The sequence below is a fragment of the Curcuma longa genome, chromosome 20 (genome assembly GCF_044706935.1).
Source record: "Curcuma longa cultivar G26 ecotype Majalengka, Jawa Barat chromosome 20, ITB_CL_G26_1.1, whole genome shotgun sequence".
NCBI lineage: Eukaryota > Viridiplantae > Streptophyta > Magnoliopsida > Zingiberales > Zingiberaceae > Curcuma > Curcuma longa.
This window is the reverse complement of record NC_133880.1, coordinates 2,302,693-2,319,255: the sequence shown is the minus strand read 5'-3', so window position 1 is coordinate 2,319,255 and position 16,563 is coordinate 2,302,693. Positions and strand designations below refer to the sequence as shown.

The 16,563-nt window shown below is 35.0% G+C and overlaps 2 protein-coding genes and 1 long non-coding RNA gene across 3 annotated transcripts; all 3 read left to right on the top strand.

Moving 5' to 3' along the window:
• Window positions 1–32: 32 nt before the first annotated feature.
• Window positions 33–5,991, top strand: LOC141813384 (uncharacterized). Its single transcript, XM_074701344.1, has 10 exons — window positions 33–140; window positions 1,279–1,448; window positions 1,823–1,954; window positions 2,044–2,094; window positions 2,481–2,577; window positions 2,832–2,878; window positions 3,136–3,352; window positions 4,404–4,533; window positions 4,643–4,685; window positions 5,696–5,991. The coding sequence occupies exons 1-10, from the start codon at window positions 92–94 to the stop codon at window positions 5,768–5,770; spliced, it is 1,011 nt and encodes a 336-aa protein (XP_074557445.1). The 5' UTR covers window positions 33–91; the 3' UTR covers window positions 5,771–5,991.
• Window positions 5,992–7,872: 1,881 nt separating this feature from the next.
• LOC141813655 (uncharacterized) lies at window positions 7,873–12,567 on the top strand. Its single transcript, XM_074701623.1, has 11 exons — window positions 7,873–8,042; window positions 8,128–8,193; window positions 8,316–8,383; window positions 9,912–9,945; window positions 10,082–10,151; window positions 10,284–10,341; window positions 10,806–10,931; window positions 11,200–11,291; window positions 11,756–11,840; window positions 12,053–12,125; window positions 12,223–12,567. Exons 1-11 carry the CDS (start codon window positions 8,036–8,038, stop codon window positions 12,273–12,275), a joined length of 732 nt encoding a protein of 243 aa, XP_074557724.1. The 5' UTR covers window positions 7,873–8,035; the 3' UTR covers window positions 12,276–12,567.
• A 710-nt stretch (window positions 12,568–13,277) lies between these two features.
• Window positions 13,278–16,328, top strand: LOC141813948 (uncharacterized). Its single transcript, XR_012600414.1, has 4 exons — window positions 13,278–13,518; window positions 13,605–14,025; window positions 14,111–14,217; window positions 16,108–16,328. It is a non-coding gene; the product is annotated as an uncharacterized LOC141813948 (long non-coding RNA).
• The last annotated feature ends 235 nt before the right edge of the window (window positions 16,329–16,563 follow it).

Sequence of the window (16,563 nt, the reverse complement as noted above, 5' to 3'; positions counted from 1 at the left end):
TCTTTCTGATCTTCCTCCTTTAAAACCCCCGCTTCGCCTTTATTTTTTTTATGCCTTTCTTCCTCCTTGAAACCCTCGAGCTGTAATCGTGATGGCGACTTCCGATCTCCCCGATCTTTCTCATCTCTCGATCGATCCAGGTTCCGATAGATTCTACTTTGGTCTCTTCCTCGTATTCTTTCTCCCTTAATTATCTGCTAATGTATGCTATTTAGATTTTTATCGCTGCTTATTTTCTTGATTTCTATCTGTTTGGGTCTGGATTCTTGTTCTCCTATGTTTCGTTTATTCAGTTCCAAGTAACACTGGCAATTTCCGCCTACTTGTGTTCCAATAGATTCTGCTTGGGTCTCTTCCTCGGAATCCTTCTCCCTTAATTATCTGCTCATATATGCTATTTAGATTTTTATCGCTGATTATTTTCTTGATTTCTATCTGTTTGGGTCTGGATTCTTGTTCTCCTATGTTTCGTTTATTCAGTTCCGAGTAATACCGGCAATTTCGGCCTACTTGGTGGTTGTTCCCTGGGTTATTAGATAATGATTCTCAAGGAATAGGTACGTCAAACTTAATTGGGCTTTTTATCAAATGAAACCAGCATACTTCGCTGTAGAAATTCAATTACAAGGAATTCTTTCATCTGAAAGTTGAGTTTAGGCGTACTTTCAATGTTCTTCTACTGAATGTTCTGCTTTTGATACTGTTTGCAGTATTTCCTTCGTTTGCTAGAATGTTTAGTCTGTGAAACTTTGAAAGAAGTTAGAGACTTATTTCGGAGCATCTGTCTTAAAGAAAATTTCTGGCATTCGAAGTGGTCTACAGTCTGCTTGAAAATATAATGAGTTGGGAGAAGTACAAAAACTCAACAGATCTGAAAATTTTCACAAGAACTCTGGTAACTACGGAATAATTGTAGGAATGAAGGGTTTGTGCCTTTCCATGTGAAAATAAGTCCATGAAGGGAATTAAAATAATAGTTAGCTAAAGAAAATTTTGAGAAATTTAGCTAGCCTATTTAGTTTTTAATCTACAAAATTCAGAATATCTTTTCAACAGTATGTTTAATTTTGTAAATAACTAGTTGGTTTGGGTTAGGGGATAGAACAGACTACCCTTCGCTTCTTCTCCTAAAATTTTCCAGTAAATTACAACTGCTTTGCAAAGACAAGGAGAAATGAATGGTGAATCTTAGTGCTTCTTGTATTCAGTGTGCAATTTCAGCAAATAACTCCAAGAATGTAATCATTTTTATAAAAAATTGTATATTTGCTTTATTAGGTCCTCCTGAGGATACATCTGAATTTCCAACAGTTCCTATACATATTGTCACCAGTGCATCTCAACTGCCACCTGAATTTCTTGATCCTCCAGCTGATAAGCTGATTGTTATTGGTTTTGATTGTGAGGGCATTGACCTATGTCGAGAAGGAGCCCTATGTGTAATGCAGGTTATTTAATTCTCCTTGGTCTTCTTTTTAAGATGAAGTTCTTCTGAATGAAATTTTATTTCACATTTGCAGCAAATTTTAATCAAATGATTGTTTTTTTAAAATTTTTTAAATGATTAGTTTATGAAAATTTGACTAGATTCTACTATCTACAACCACCTCAGTTTTTTAAAAAAAATCTGAAGCATTAATATTTTATTCAATAAACAATGTTTTAGAAAGGATATATACTTTATTGATGTACCATCACTTTATTTGACAATACTCAATAGATGTTAATAGTGGTTAGTCATCTTTAAATCTAATTACTACAGATTGAACAAAAAACATTTTTCTCTTACTGATTTGTCTTCTGTTATTTATACCTTTTCAAGGTTGCGCTTGCTGATGCAATTTACCTTGTTGATGCAATCGATGGTCATGAGGCACTCATCCAGGCTTGTAAGCCTGCACTTGAGTCAACTAACATTCTGAAAGTCATTCATGACTGCAAACGGGACAGTGAGGTCTGTATTTAATTTAGACATTATCAATTTGTTATTACTTCTCAGTTATTGACTCCCTATAAAATTTGTGTAATCTTCGGTGTTTACAGGCTCTATATTTTCAATATGGCATTAAACTAAACAATGTTTTTGATACTCAGGTAAACATTATTATTGTGTTTATTTATGTGCTTTTGCTTTTCGAAGAAAGTGTTTGAGCACCATCCCATCTTTATTAGAAGTATGCCAGTCTGCCTAGTTCATGGCTTTGCACCTTTCATTAGTTAACAAGCATAATTACATAAATGTGTATATGAACTATTAGCTCATAGATTTGATTCCATTTTCTTGTTAATTATTGCTCTACTTAACAGTCTTACTCCATTAGTTTAAATTGTCATCACGAACATAATTTTATTACTCAATTGCTCAGAATATAAGCTGATTCAACAGTTGCTTTTTGAATATGCAAAAGGAAAATATGAACATCTTACTAGAATGGAAGAGCTCTTGAGACGATGACATTCTCAGTGCTATTGCCATGTAGATCGCATATTCTTTGATAGAGGAGCATGAAGGAAGGAAGCAATCACCTAATGACTATATATCTTTTGTTGGGCTTCTTGCAGATCCTCGCTATTGTGGTACTTTCCCCCAATCATCATTTGTCTTGCCATTTTAGGTTCAACTTGCAATCTATTTTTGTAGTATCTTAATCAGCATATATGGCAAAGCGAAGATTCGTATGGAAGATTTGATCTAGTTTATTATTTACAATTTAGTTCATCTTCTATGGATTATATGGTGTTTTCCTGATGGATAATTAAGTAATGATGTTTGATGTTGTTTGTATTTGTATCTTGTATTCTGTTTGATGCTATTCAGCTTTTTCATGCAGGAGTTTCCTATCTTGAAAAGGAAGAAGTGCGGGATCGATTGAGAAAGGTTTGATTCTAATTTAATATGGTTCAAATGGGTAAATAAACATGAAAATATAATAGTATGCATTTCTCTATCATTTGGAGTTGGCCATGTGTTTTTTCTTATTATTGAGCTCTATGTAGAATTTATGTATTTACCAAGATCACTTAATATTTTTTTAATTAAAATTCTCTTTTAGTTTTATCCAGTAACTCTGTTCTCAAGTAACTCTAATTTATATCCATTAAATTTCCTTTGAGAGGTCAAGCACTAATTTTCAGGATCCCGAGTTTTGGACACACCGACCAATGTCTGAAATAATGATTCGAGCAGCTGCTGATGATGTCCGTTTTTTCCTTCATATCTACCAAAAAATGATGTCGAAACTGAACAATAAATCCTTATGGCACCTTGCACTTCGTAGCTCACTCTATTGCAGGTGTTTTTGCACCAATGATAATGAGTATGCAGATTGGCCATCTCTTCCTGCTCTTCCAGGTCTTCATTATTACATTGAAACTTAAACTTATTCTTGGTTATAAAATCTATCACAAGTGGTCATATGTAAGATGCTTTTGGCCGTTTATCATATTTCTACAGTTTAGAGAACTTTTTCTGGTTTACGTTTCCTGATGATCTTGTCTAATATTAGTTATGGGTTCACTTTGTAGCTAATCTGTGATATGACAGTAGCATTTGAATTAGAAGCTTATGTTACCTTTCAAAGTTTCTTCATTAGAGTTATTTTTTTGTACTTTAGGGTGGTTAACAGGCCATTCAACCTTAATAAGTATGCTGATGATGCTGGGATGGGCATCTATGATCTGGAACAATAATTCAAATCAAATTCAAAAAATTCAGTTTATTAGTTTAATTTTTTGGTCCAAGTTAGATAAACTTATTGATTTTGGTCCAATTTTTGTTTGAACCTATGCAAATCATTAAAACCAACCAAATCAAACCCACATTATAACACTCATTTTGCTTGTGTGTGTGTATATATAGAGACGCAGATAGATGACTATGTGCCTTAGTATTGCTTTATTGTATTCCTTGTTAAACATAAACCTTAAACTATAGTGATTTTTATTGTTTTTTAAACAAAAAGCTTGTTTAGAAAGTAGCTTTTTTTGGCCTTGGCCACAAGATGTATTCCCTGTTTGAGGTAGGCGGCAAGGTTAAAGTCCTAATAGTCATTATATGGATTTGAACTCCAACCTTTGTTGGAAGCCCTTTGAGTCTATCTTGCTTACCACTAGACTAACCAAGTGTTTTTTCACTGAAATCAACATCAACACTTTGGCATGGTTTCAAACCACAATGGTTTGGATTTGGTTTTGGTTTTATTTTTTATTTTTGAAACCAACATATTTTGGTTTGGTTTTTATTTTTAGCAAGCCGATAAATCGAACCATGTGCACCGTTTGATGACAGATCAAACAGTACATCTGTGAAGAAACAAAGAAAATTTCTTAATATCCAAGATACATATTTTCTGACAAACGAGTACACTAACATGGCAGTTGTTTTCTGTGTACTATGTATTTAGAGGACCTAACTGCTGAAGGTTATTCTCCTGAACAAGAAATATTATCAATCTTAAATGTTCCTCGTGGGAAAATGGGGCGAGTGATTGGTAAAAGGGGAGCTTCTATCCAGTCTGTGAAAGAATGTTGCGGGTATGTTTTTTGTCTCTATCTTGAACTAAATATTCATCTATACCAGATACTTTTGAATAGAAATAACAATAATGAGTTTTTGTTTCTTCTCTCTCTTTGTCTCCTACAGTGCGGAGATCATTATTGGTGGTGCAAAGGGGCCCCCTGACAAGGTAAGAATGCTTTTACTTCTCGCTTTTTATTTGATTCTTGCAAACGCAGCAGAGTGATGAAACAGTTTAACAATTCAAATAAAACTTAGTAGGCCCACCCTGCACAAAATATTGTTCCACAATTTGCATCCTAAAACGATAGACTTTAGTGAAGTTCAAAGTATCCTCCTGTGCCAAAATTTTAATCTTCGTGGAATGGTGTAGTTGGTATGATGTTGTAGTGTCAATATTCAGCATGCTCAGAAGCATATATTGATTAACTCAATTAGGTTTTACTTCTACAATCCTCTTCCATTTAACTTGTTTATCTCCTAATATAAACCAATGCAACCTAAGAAGTCATGCAAATCAAAATTTTGGAGCAACAACTTGAAAAAATATGATAAATATCTCAACTAATGATGAGTATATCTTACTAATACTAAAATGATTGTTATGTACCATTGGTTTTTGTCAGATTCTAATGAGATTAATCCTATTACATTTCACGATCTATATTACATAATGTTCCCAAGAGATCCAATATTAGAGTTGATGATTCTACTCTAATCTTTTTCTATTGATTCGTGGAATCATTGAGCATGATCCAAGGGTGCAATGGGAACATAATTTTACTACTTTGGTCTGTACCACTGAAACTCTGACATTTATCTGTACCAACCAGTATTGAGAGTACTCATCGACACTTGAAACCTTGGACTCCAGTATCACATGATCAAACATGTTTAACCTCGTCACTGAATTTTCTCCTGAATTTTACTTTACTGCAAAGTTATCTGATGTCTTCTACGTTGTCTATTCCTTTATTGAAATTGACTGCACCAGTAACAAACGATTGTATGTTTGATGCAATATTACTTACTATATACGTTTTCTTTTCCATTCTTGAAATGAACTACACCAGTAACAAAGGGATTGTAATTCTATGCAATATTACTACATACGTTTTCTTTTCCTTGGAATTGAATGAAATATTACTGACCTCAGCCTAATCTCCATAATGGTTGTAGGTGTTCATCATTGGGCCTGTGAAGCAGGTGAGGAAAGCCGAAGCACTGATTCGAGGACAAATGCTCGATTTTTAAGCAACCTACTGCTTTGTTAATCTTCTACATCTCTGTGTGGATCCTAAATAGTTTTTTTTTTTTAAAAAAACGTTGTATGATATTGTTGTTCTGTTGTCAAGCTGTGAGTTTGGTTGACAACTAAAGTTCATGCAAGTTGTGTTTTCGTTTACTTCAGAATGGTTGGGTTTCATGTTTGGATGATTTGACATATGATTTTTAAATAGTGTTGCTTGACATTACATCTCCTTTTGGAATGTTTTGTCCTCCTTAGTCTTTTTTTAAAACCTTTCAGAAACAATACAACAATTTTTTTTTAAAATTTCTTTTATATATTAATTTGTTTGTGCAATTGATTTCTATCAAAGAATTTGTGTCCGAGTTACAAAATCAATTATTGGTGATTGTAAATAGATTGGTAGTTAGAATTTGACTAAATTGGTTAAATATTGGATTATCAATTATTCCACATCGTTCTTGGTAAATATAAACTAAGCTTCGTAAATTGGTTGATCATTTTTTCCAAAGAACTTTTATTTTTGTTTGTGTGTGTGGTGTAGTGGTAAAACTAAATAAATTACAAGATTAAATTTTGAATTTCAATAGAGAAAATAGTTGAAAATAGTTAATCCGATTATTCTAACATCAATACTTCTTACTCATGTTGGAGGAAGAGTCAACTTGAGCAAAATTTCCTTTATCGTAATAATGAGACCCAAATATAATGGCCTAGTAGTATATGAGATCAATTTTGATGATATTTATGGATGTTGCCCACTCTATATTGTTTAATCATGTCTTAAATATTGCCTTCCGACTAGACTACGGTGCAATGGTAGAATATCTTCTTAATTTTTAAGTATTTAAAATCAACATAAATTAAATAAATGATGCATATGTATGTATTAGGTAAAAATTATCAAAATAGCATACTTGTATTTAAAAGAGTACCTCATTGTATTTAAGCACTATTTATAATAGTCATGCAATAGCTATTATAACATGTTAAAATAAATTATTTTAAATTTAATTAAATTAAAAATAATATATAAAAATATTTATATTTATAAAATTATTTATCAACTTATCAATATTATTTTAAAATTATTATAAAATTATTATAGTGGTCACTAAGTGTGTTATGATAGTATAACAACTAGGATTATATAGAAAATCTTGTGGAGCAAATGATAAGTTTAGTAAAATATAACAGAGCAAATTGTAATAGCTGAATGGAAAGGAGCAAATTTGAAAGCAATTTTTTTCTTTAAAATTGATTTTAAAAAATATTGAGGATCCATTTTTATTTTGCAGAAAATATTTTATCAGAATACAATTATAGAAAATTATAAACCTTTTTAAAATTTATATATAAGGAAATGGGTATTTGAAGTAGATATCGTTCCAATTGGTAGATCCGAATCCGATACTGGGAAGGAGTTGCGCTCGTAGGGATGGCAACGGGTTCGGGGATTGGCAGGGAAGCCTTCTCCATCCCCGTCCCCGAAACCCAAACTCATATATCATCCCCGTCCCCATCCCCGTCGGGTATCATAATTTAAATACCATCCCCGTCCCCGTCGGGTTTCGGGTATCCAGCGGGTTTCGGAGATCCCCATAGATTTCGGAGGTGATTTTCCCTGCGGGTATTTCCATGGGTATCCCCATACCCATATTCATCCCCATCCCCGTCATGACATATTTAAAAAGTATTTTTTTAAATTTATTATTTTTTATTAATTAAAAAAAGAAAATATTATTTGTTTTAGAAATAATGAAACTATAGTATTCAAAAAGTAATTATCAATATGATTTATTTTTTCATTTGATATAAGGATATAATCAAATTAATGAATCTCAATGAATGAAATTATCAAAGTCAGGTTCGGGGATGGGGACGGGAAATTTTTGGAATATCATCCCGACCCATCCCCGCTTTCCGAGATTCGGGATTCTCCATCCCCATCCTCGCTTTCTCGGATTCGTGGATTCCCCGATCAAAATAGGATCGGGAAACGGATTCCCCATCGGGTCCGGATCTAATTGCCATCCCTATGCGCTCTCGCGGGTTGGTTGATAAAATGGGTTAACGGATCCGCCGATGTAACCCTTGTACACGAATGCTACGGCCGCCGTCCGCGTCGTCCCTCTGCTCGTCATCACACGCCCTCGAGTCCTCTCCTCCCAATTCGAAGGAATTGAGTGATCGATCGATCGATCGACGGTGAAGAATCAGGAATCAGCTTTGGAATCGGAGGAGGCGCCTCCTCCGTTGCGCAAGCGACCATGGCCGGTACCACTTCCCTTCTCCCTCTCTCGCTACATCTCAGCTCGCTTTCCCTCTTTCCGTCATCTCTTATTGCCGCTCTTCGCTTCAGATTATGCTCAGGAACAGGAGATGGAGATCGAGGCGCTGCAGGCCATTCTTATGGATGATATCGAAGGTTTAGCTTCAATTTTTCTTCAAATATTGGATACTTGATATTGCAAACTCTGATAATTGCTGCTGTCATGCTTGATTGTCATATCCTTCATCTTATTTTAACTGGATGCGTTAAATTCACAGAGATCGATGCTAGCGACAGTGGCTTAAGCACTCAAAATAGGTGCTTTCGTATTTTGCTAACTCCCCAGGTGATATATCCTCTGTTCTTTAAGATTTCCTTATTTTTAGCTTCTCTATATCTTACATTATGTAATTTTTTTTTCAGTATGCTTTACTATGTTGTCGCAACGCATTCTTTACTGTTTTATTAGCTAAAGTCATTTTAGCATGTAAGATGACAAAGTGCGATACTGCCAATTACGCTGGATGATTGAACAATTGTCAAAAGAAGATAAAATAACTGATATGTTAATAAAGGAGGAATATGATGAGCAAAGTTGGGTTTTCTTTATCAAAGATCCATCACTCGAGATTCACTACACAGAGAAAGAAGGTTATAGTGCATGGAAGAAAGAAATGGTACATAATTTGGGGTTGTTAGTCTATATAGGCTGCCCGTGGATGTAGTGCAGATCTGGGACCCAAGGGTTAGCGGCTGCAAAATTTTTATTGAGCAGTCAAGAAACTGAACAGGGTCTCATGCAAGAGCATCTGGATTGTTAGGCAGTTCAAGAAAAATATTTTCTTCTATTCCTATTTGGAGAAAATTGGGCATACATTTAATATATCCATTTATGTTGACAAAGGAAAGACTTTGTCGTGAGATCTTTGATTTGAATTGGCTAGTAAAACACTTAAAATTTCATCTGGGAGATGTGGCCCACATCCCTAATTTGGGGGGTACCACCACATATGGTCATCCTATCTGCCAATACCTTGTAAGAGGAGCCTACTCTGCAAGAGCATGGCCAATCCGACCACAGAGATTTCATCATGTAGGATATTCAACATCCAAATGTTGGTTTGGTAACTACAGCTATAGGCTCTACTAATTGAAGTTCCCATTATTTCTGGTGACCATTTTATGTGCGTTCATAGTAAGAGATTTTTACCAAAGTGTTGGTAAAGAAGCTTGCCTCTTTCTACATTCAAAGCAAAAATAATTTATTAATTGATTAAACATAGGAGTAAATAATTAGGGTAAAGATATTAATGATTAATGTTACTGGTTGAAGAGATTATGCTCTTATGTTTAGGCAATATGTCTTGCATATTTTAACAACAAAAATGACAGCCCTGTCATGTTTCAAGTTCTTTGTTCAATTCCTAGAGTGTACTAGCAACCTAGTTCAGTAAAACGTTAGTCTGCTTGTCCATTTGGTCAAATCATCTTTATCTCTTTGGTTAATACTAATAATCATGATTATCAAGTCATGTTACTCCCAACTATCTTTATGCTTAATGTTAGTGACCAAGAATAAGGAGCTATAGCTAGAACTCCTAACTTCAGTACTGGAAATTATTTCTTCATGTCTGATCTAAATGTTAGAGAAACCAAACATATTTTCTTTTGCAGTTCATTTTTTCTCCACCAACATTAAATGGCTGGTTCATTGGTGATTGAGTGGTTGCTATGGTTTTTTCCTTATATTGGTGTAGTATTCTAACCTTTTCACATTTGTACTAGGTACTGCTTGTAATTTTTTTCTCCAGAATTTGATATGCAAGCTGTTTCTTCATATGCTTGTATAAATCATCTATCATTCTCTTGTACAGGATAATGATCTTGATGAGTCGAACACTACTCCAGGTTTGTCAATTGAACTTTATGTGATTTGAGATTAAGTGTCTCTTTTGCAAAAATTTGAAGAAAACTGAAGTTCTGAAAAGTAGTTCTCAAGTTGATATTTAAGTGATTCCAACTGAAACATTGATTTCTTTTGCAGTTAAAATGGCTCTGATATTTTCTCACACAGAGAATTATCCTGACCAACCGCCACTTCTGAATCTTCAAAGGTAGTTCATTTTTGGAGCTTCAGAAACATAATCTTGTTGGTCTTCCCAGTTCGGTGTCTAGGATTTCAACTTTTACTTCTGAATTCCTAGGAACTGATTTCATTTTTTGAAACTATTCATTGTGATCTGCAGCATAAGAGGAATTAAGCCAGAAGATCTAACCATTTTGAGAGAGAAGCTTCTCAATGAGGTATATCTTTGGAATATTTTAAGTGTATACTCTTTCTCTAAAAATGAATACTTTATCGCTTTGCTTTATCTGCTGGAAAAGTTGTTATGGCTTTTTGTATTTTCCATTATTAGTTATAATTTTGTTAATTTTTATGGCAAGCCTAGCTCTTGTCAAAATTTTGTTCATTCCAACAATGTCAAACTGGTGCTCTTTTCTCATATTGGTGATTGACAAAAAAAAAAAACAATTGGAGTTCAACAATGTGGATGTTATTATCTATCTAGTATAGTTTTGTAACTGCCTTTCCAGTCAAATAGAATTTATTTTGCTCAACATGGGACTTCCTGTCATGAGGCTTACAGAAAATCTTGCTAACTATTATCTCTTGCAATGTCTTCTCAATCATTTAGCAACCTCAGTTCTTTCTCTATTAAGGAAATTCTTATCTTTGTGATCCCAATAGTTGCCCACTTGTTTCTCAGGCATCTGAGAATCTTGGCATGGCAATGATTTACACACTCATCACCTCAGCTAAAGAATGGTTAAGTGATAAGTATGGGAATGACGCTGCAGCTGACAATGATGAAAATAACACAGCTAAAGATGAGGTATCGTATTGTAGACACAAGCTTCTAAATTTCTTTTCATGTTTTTGGCCTTTAATAATTTGAAGGCTGAACCTTGGTCAATATTCTCGATTACATGCTGTTTCGTGTACTGATCTGGGATGTAATTGTTAGTATTGTGATTAACTTAAGCTCTCCCGTAGCAAAGTTACTCCATCATGATGTTGCATCCCCTGCTCATGGTAGTTACTTAGGAAAGTACAGCATATATTTTCATGCTTTCCTTTTGACCTTGTCCTCAAAATTCCAGATAATTGTTCCTCATGGAGAGCCTGTTACTTTGGATTCTTTTGTTGCCTGGAGAGAGAGATATGAAGCTGAACTAGCACTTGAGCGTGCCAAGTAAGCAATTCTCTCTCTATTGGAAGTATGGTATTATGTTGATGTATTTATTATTCAAACGATCAGATGAATAAAGTAAGTAGACGCTTAAAATAGTGACAATGTCATAATACCATCAAAATTATTGAAGAACTGCATAGATTAAACAAATAGCGCTCTTGCTGATACATTAAATTTAGGGATGCTAGAAGGTTCCTTCATTTGTGGGCACTGCTGGACCTGTTTAAATACCAATTTTGGATGACAAACAGGTTTCCAAACCCCACAGATATCCATTGATATCTAGGTAAATTATGTGAGTACCCATAGATACCTGAAACCAGTGCAATTTTAAGCAAATTTGAACCCTGCAAAACCCAGCTGAGGCACAATCCACTCTACTGTGTATAACTTATGACGTGAATCAAGGATGTTTGCTATAATCTCTTCTTGTTAAACACTGGAATTCTATATGATGAACACAGGCTGATGCCCGAATCTGCTTTAACCACTACGAAGGAGAAGAAGCTTTCTGGAAGACAATGGTTTGAAAGTGGACGACATACTATGGTATATTTTTCTGGTCTCATTTCATCACTTTATTTCTATATTGACTCTGATATAAACCCTATTAATGTCTCCTTATCTTTCATCCATACTTGGCCATCCCAAGTAACTACATCACTTTGGAAGTTTTTTAGCTCGTCAGTAGCAACAAATAGATTTGTTAACTTCTCGTATTCTTCTCATGTTATGACAAAACCATGGTCTTTTTTGAACAGAAAGGTGCAAATACAGTTACCGAGGAGTCTGAAGAGGAAGAGGAAGATATCGAGTTTGATGACGACTTTGAAGGTTATCATTTATCCTAAGTTTTCATTTTTGCAATCGGAATTTAACTATGGTAAACATTACTAAACTCCGAAAACAATTTTTTGATTTGGTGTTGCAGATGATGAGGAAGATATGCTCGAGCATTACTTGGCAGAGAAATCCGGAAAGTGAACTCGCTAGTTTCTATCGAATTTTGAGGAGTTGAGTTTCGTATCAATCTTGATCATTACTAAGTGAGGGTTTGGAATGTGTTATACTTTAATATTCTACCCAATAGGATGCTATTAAAATTAGGAGCAAGATTAGTTGGATCGTTATCTACATTTAAATGGATTCCTCCTCCTGTGCTTTCAAATGTTTGTTGCATGCAAAACTAAAAATAGAGCAGTTCGTTCAGCTTCTAGGCAATCCTAGTGATATTAGATCATAAGTACATAATAAAATTGAAATGTTTTTTGTTGCGTATTTATTTATCAAACTTTAAAATATCCTACTATAAATATTCTTGATACATTTAAAATATTCTCCTTTCGTCGATCGTTTTGCATAGTGAATCCAATTAATTAACTTTCTTCTTTTTATTTCGATAATAAAAATTGGTATATTGAATTATCATATTACTGCATAAACCGGTTTAGTTTAATTTGATTGGTTTACTAATCTCGACCAAACTAAAGTTGATTGGAACATAAAATCTTTTTCATTATCTAGTCAAATCTAAATTGACCAATCGTTCTTTACTTAATTTGAAACTTTTTGTTTCTTTTTTTCTCCATGCCTATTTATAGTCAATCACGTAATATTTCAATTGACGTTTCATTATGGAAGTTTAATAACATTGTTATCTTCTGTAAAAGGGTGGAATTCATCACTTTAGCGACCCCACACGATCGATTTTACGATCATCTGTGAAGAAATAAATTGATAAATTAAAAAATTACAATTGATCATGACACAGAAGAATATTATATGACTCCATCAGAATTCAAACATTTATCCTCTTCTAAACTCTGCTTAATAACATTGCTGTCGACCGTAGTAACTGACGCAATTTCGAGTTTAAAGGGGTCGATTATTTTAATTTTTCAAATGGATAAATACTGAGAAAAAATAGCAAGCTCAACGGCGTTAATATATCTTCCGCCCGTTCTTCTTCCTGGCCTTTGATTTTAATGCAAGAGGAAGAGGAGAAAACTCCCTGATTCGTCTGCTGCCCGTTCTTCTCCCTGGCTTTTGATTTTAATGCAGCTTCCTCGCCTCCTCTCGGGCTCGAATTATCGGATTCTTATCTTCGAGGTGAGTTCTTAGTGGTATTTCAGGCGTCTCATCACTCGATCCGCTGGATCTGGGGTTGATTTCATTTCAGCTTCCTTGCCTCCTCTTGCGCTTGAATCATCAGATTCCTATCTTCAAGGTGAGTTTTTTCTGGTATTCAGGCGTTTCATCATACGATCCGCTGGATCTGGGTTCTGATCCTGTTTTTTTCTTCATTGGCTGTAGAGCGGGTGAAGCCTGGGACGACAATGGTTGTGACGGGGGACTTTTCGAATACAAAGAGGGAGAATGGGAGAAGACCCCCATTCATTGCAGATTCCTAGCCTCCTTTCGCTTTTTCTGATGCCAATTCTTCCCCTTCGCATTTGATTTCATTGCAAACGCTTCATAGCCTCCTCTCGGGCTTGAATCATCAGATTCCTATATTCATTGTTAGTTCTCGGCAGTATTGATCAGCTGTCTCATTCTTCGAACCGCTGGATCTGGGTTGTGATCCTGCAAGACGTGCTAAGCCTGGGACGACGATACTTGGCAAATACGAAGAGGTAGAGGAAAAGACCCCGATTCTTCTCCTTCGCTTTTGATTTCAATGCAGAAGCTTCCTCGCCTCCTCTCGAGCTTGGATCATCATATTCCTATCTTCATGGTTAGTTCTCGGTGGTATCTAGGTGTCTCATTCTTCGATCAGATTATCTGTGTTGTGATCTTAGATGAGTCTGCTTTGACTGTAGGACGGGTGAAGCCAGGGACATGGTTACGAGGAAGAGGAAGAGGAAGAGGAAGAGGGAGAAAGGACCCTGGCTAGACTGTTGCCAACGCTTGGTTAAGCTATGAAGAAGTAAGATGATGATCTATCAGTACTCTCTAATTGTACATGTTGAAGCTTTTTTTTTTCGCTAATAGAACGTGAAAGAAGGTTCTTGTGTCTTACTAGTACATCGTAATAAAGAATTTTGCCATTTGTTAAAGTTGATTTTTGTTTAGATGTGAAGATAGTGACAATTAGTAGCTTATATGCTCATAAATTTGTAGCCTAAATCAATCAATTTTTGTTGCCTTGCATGATTGTTACTGGAAACTATAATTTTATGTAGACTTGTTAGCACAAAACAAATACGTTGTTTTGGTTTTTTTTCCTGTGTATCATATCGTTTTGTTTTTTTTTACAAATGTTCACTATACTCACTGGCGGATCCAAGGGGGGGCGAGGGGGGGCTTGAGCCCCCCCTGAGATCGGCTCACCTTTGAGGGCGACAAGATCCAGGGCGCGGCTGCCATTGTCGCTAAACTCTCGTCCCTCCCCTTCCAGCAGTGCGCCCACGCCATCTCCACCGTCGATTGCCAGCCCTCGGGACCCCTGGTGGCGTGCTTGTCTTCGTTAGCGGATCGCTCCAGCTCGGTGGCGAACAACATCCGCTCAAGTTCAGTCAGTTATTTTTCTTTTACCTATTTATACATTCTAGAGTTAGCCATATTTCAGGTTGATGGCTCCTTCACCATCTATGGTTTATTATGAGAATATGATCATAAATAGATGATTCCTTCCTTTATTTATTTTTGTGGGCGTTCTTATGATTCTAGGTGATAGTGCTATTATCTAGTCTATTCTCAAAATAATAATAATATTATTATTATTATTATTGACATGTTTTTAAATTTACTTTCTCGGGTCACGTTCAGTTGGTGACTAAGATTGAGTCCTTCTTGTCCTTCATTAGTTTTGCAAATATTGACACATGTTATTATGTGATTGTTTAATAAACAAATTCATGGTCTTCAATTTCTTATAAGATTAAAATCTGATCATAGAGGGTTTAGATGTATGAAGATCAGATGAATCTAGTTGGATTAAAAGGCTTTAGCTGTTAGATGCTAGAATATTGAAACTGATCTCTTCATGATCATATAAACATGTGAAAATCCTATTTGAATTAGATCATCATCGGTCTGGTTGAAAAAATTGAGCCCCGGTTGAAAAATTAATCTGGATCCGCCACTGACTATACTATTCTTCACATGGTTTATTATTGCCTCTGATCTGGAATGAAAGAAAGATCATATTTGGTTGGCTGGATGCTCATTGCTGCTTTGTTGTTCCACATCCTGTTGTTTATTACTAGTCTTGTCAATTTTTTAAGCAATGTTTTTCATTAAATGGACTACAGTTAGGATCCACAGTCCCGGTTTCGGAGACTTTCTGATGAAGCTGCATCTCCTTGCTATTGTTGTTTGTGATATTGAGAATCCTTTATAAGGCAAATATTAGGCTGTAATTATCCTTTTAAGTACCCTAAGTGAAATAATCTGTGTATTGGGGCTGGAGAAAGTTAAGTGATAAAGCATTAAAAATGTCAAATTAGTGGTATACATCTATATTATGTGACCAATGCCTTGTGAAGATATCCATTTAGATTTTTGATTGTTTTATAGGCTTCCGACATTTAGTTTAATGTTTGTCGATCCATGTTTTTTTATACTAAAAAATATGACATGTCAAAAACAAAAAGATCTTTGGATATTCTGTTTATCACAGAGCATTTTTGTCATTCTGAGTGAACCGGATCCTGATTTGTGCTAATAGAATCAGGATTGCATCAATATAAATTTCTTTTATTGCGATAGGATAACGCATGAACTATCTCCAGTGTGTGTTTCTGGATCTACCCTGCATTGAACAGATATTTGTTACACAACTTCTGGATGGATGCGTAATTTTTTTTTTTTTCAGTTTTTGTATTTTCAGGTAAAGAGGAATTCCACAGTTTGGAGTCGAGGAGTGTATGGTAAACCTTTGGTGGAAGGATTGCACATGATTATGTCATACGTACAAGGTCTACCAGGTTTCTAGTTGACTCTCTTAAGATTTCAATTCAGAATTTGGTCGTCGGGATTCAACTTCAAAAGTCAACCATATTCTATAATTTTATCATGCAAAAACTCTTTTGGATCTGCTATTTTCTTTGGTGATTGTTTTAGCTAATATACCGTGGATGATCAAACCATTGGCCAACGAATCATTAACGTGCGCATTCTTCAAAGATAGTCGTTGAGAAAGACAAGAGACTTGGAAAATATTTAAAAAGAAAGTTAGAATGATGCTAAAAGTGAGTCTTAGTAAGTCATTCTGATGCTGAAGTTAGGATTTTAGTTAAGAAAAAAATTTAATGATTTGAAAAAATTAAGA

Coding starts and splice junctions, on each gene's coding strand:
- LOC141813384 (XM_074701344.1), top strand. CDS start 92: ATGGCGACTTCCGATCTCCCCGATCTTTCTCATCTCTCGATCGATCCA. Junction 141..1,278: donor TCATCTCTCGATCGATCCAG/GTTCCGATAGAT, acceptor TTGCTTTATTAG/GTCCTCCTGAGGATACATCT. Junction 3,353..4,403: donor ATCTCTTCCTGCTCTTCCAG/GTCTTCATTATT, acceptor CTATGTATTTAG/AGGACCTAACTGCTGAAGGT.
- LOC141813655 (XM_074701623.1), top strand. Junction 10,342..10,805: donor GAGAGAAGCTTCTCAATGAG/GTATATCTTTGG, acceptor CTTGTTTCTCAG/GCATCTGAGAATCTTGGCAT. Junction 10,932..11,199: donor ATAACACAGCTAAAGATGAG/GTATCGTATTGT, acceptor TCAAAATTCCAG/ATAATTGTTCCTCATGGAGA.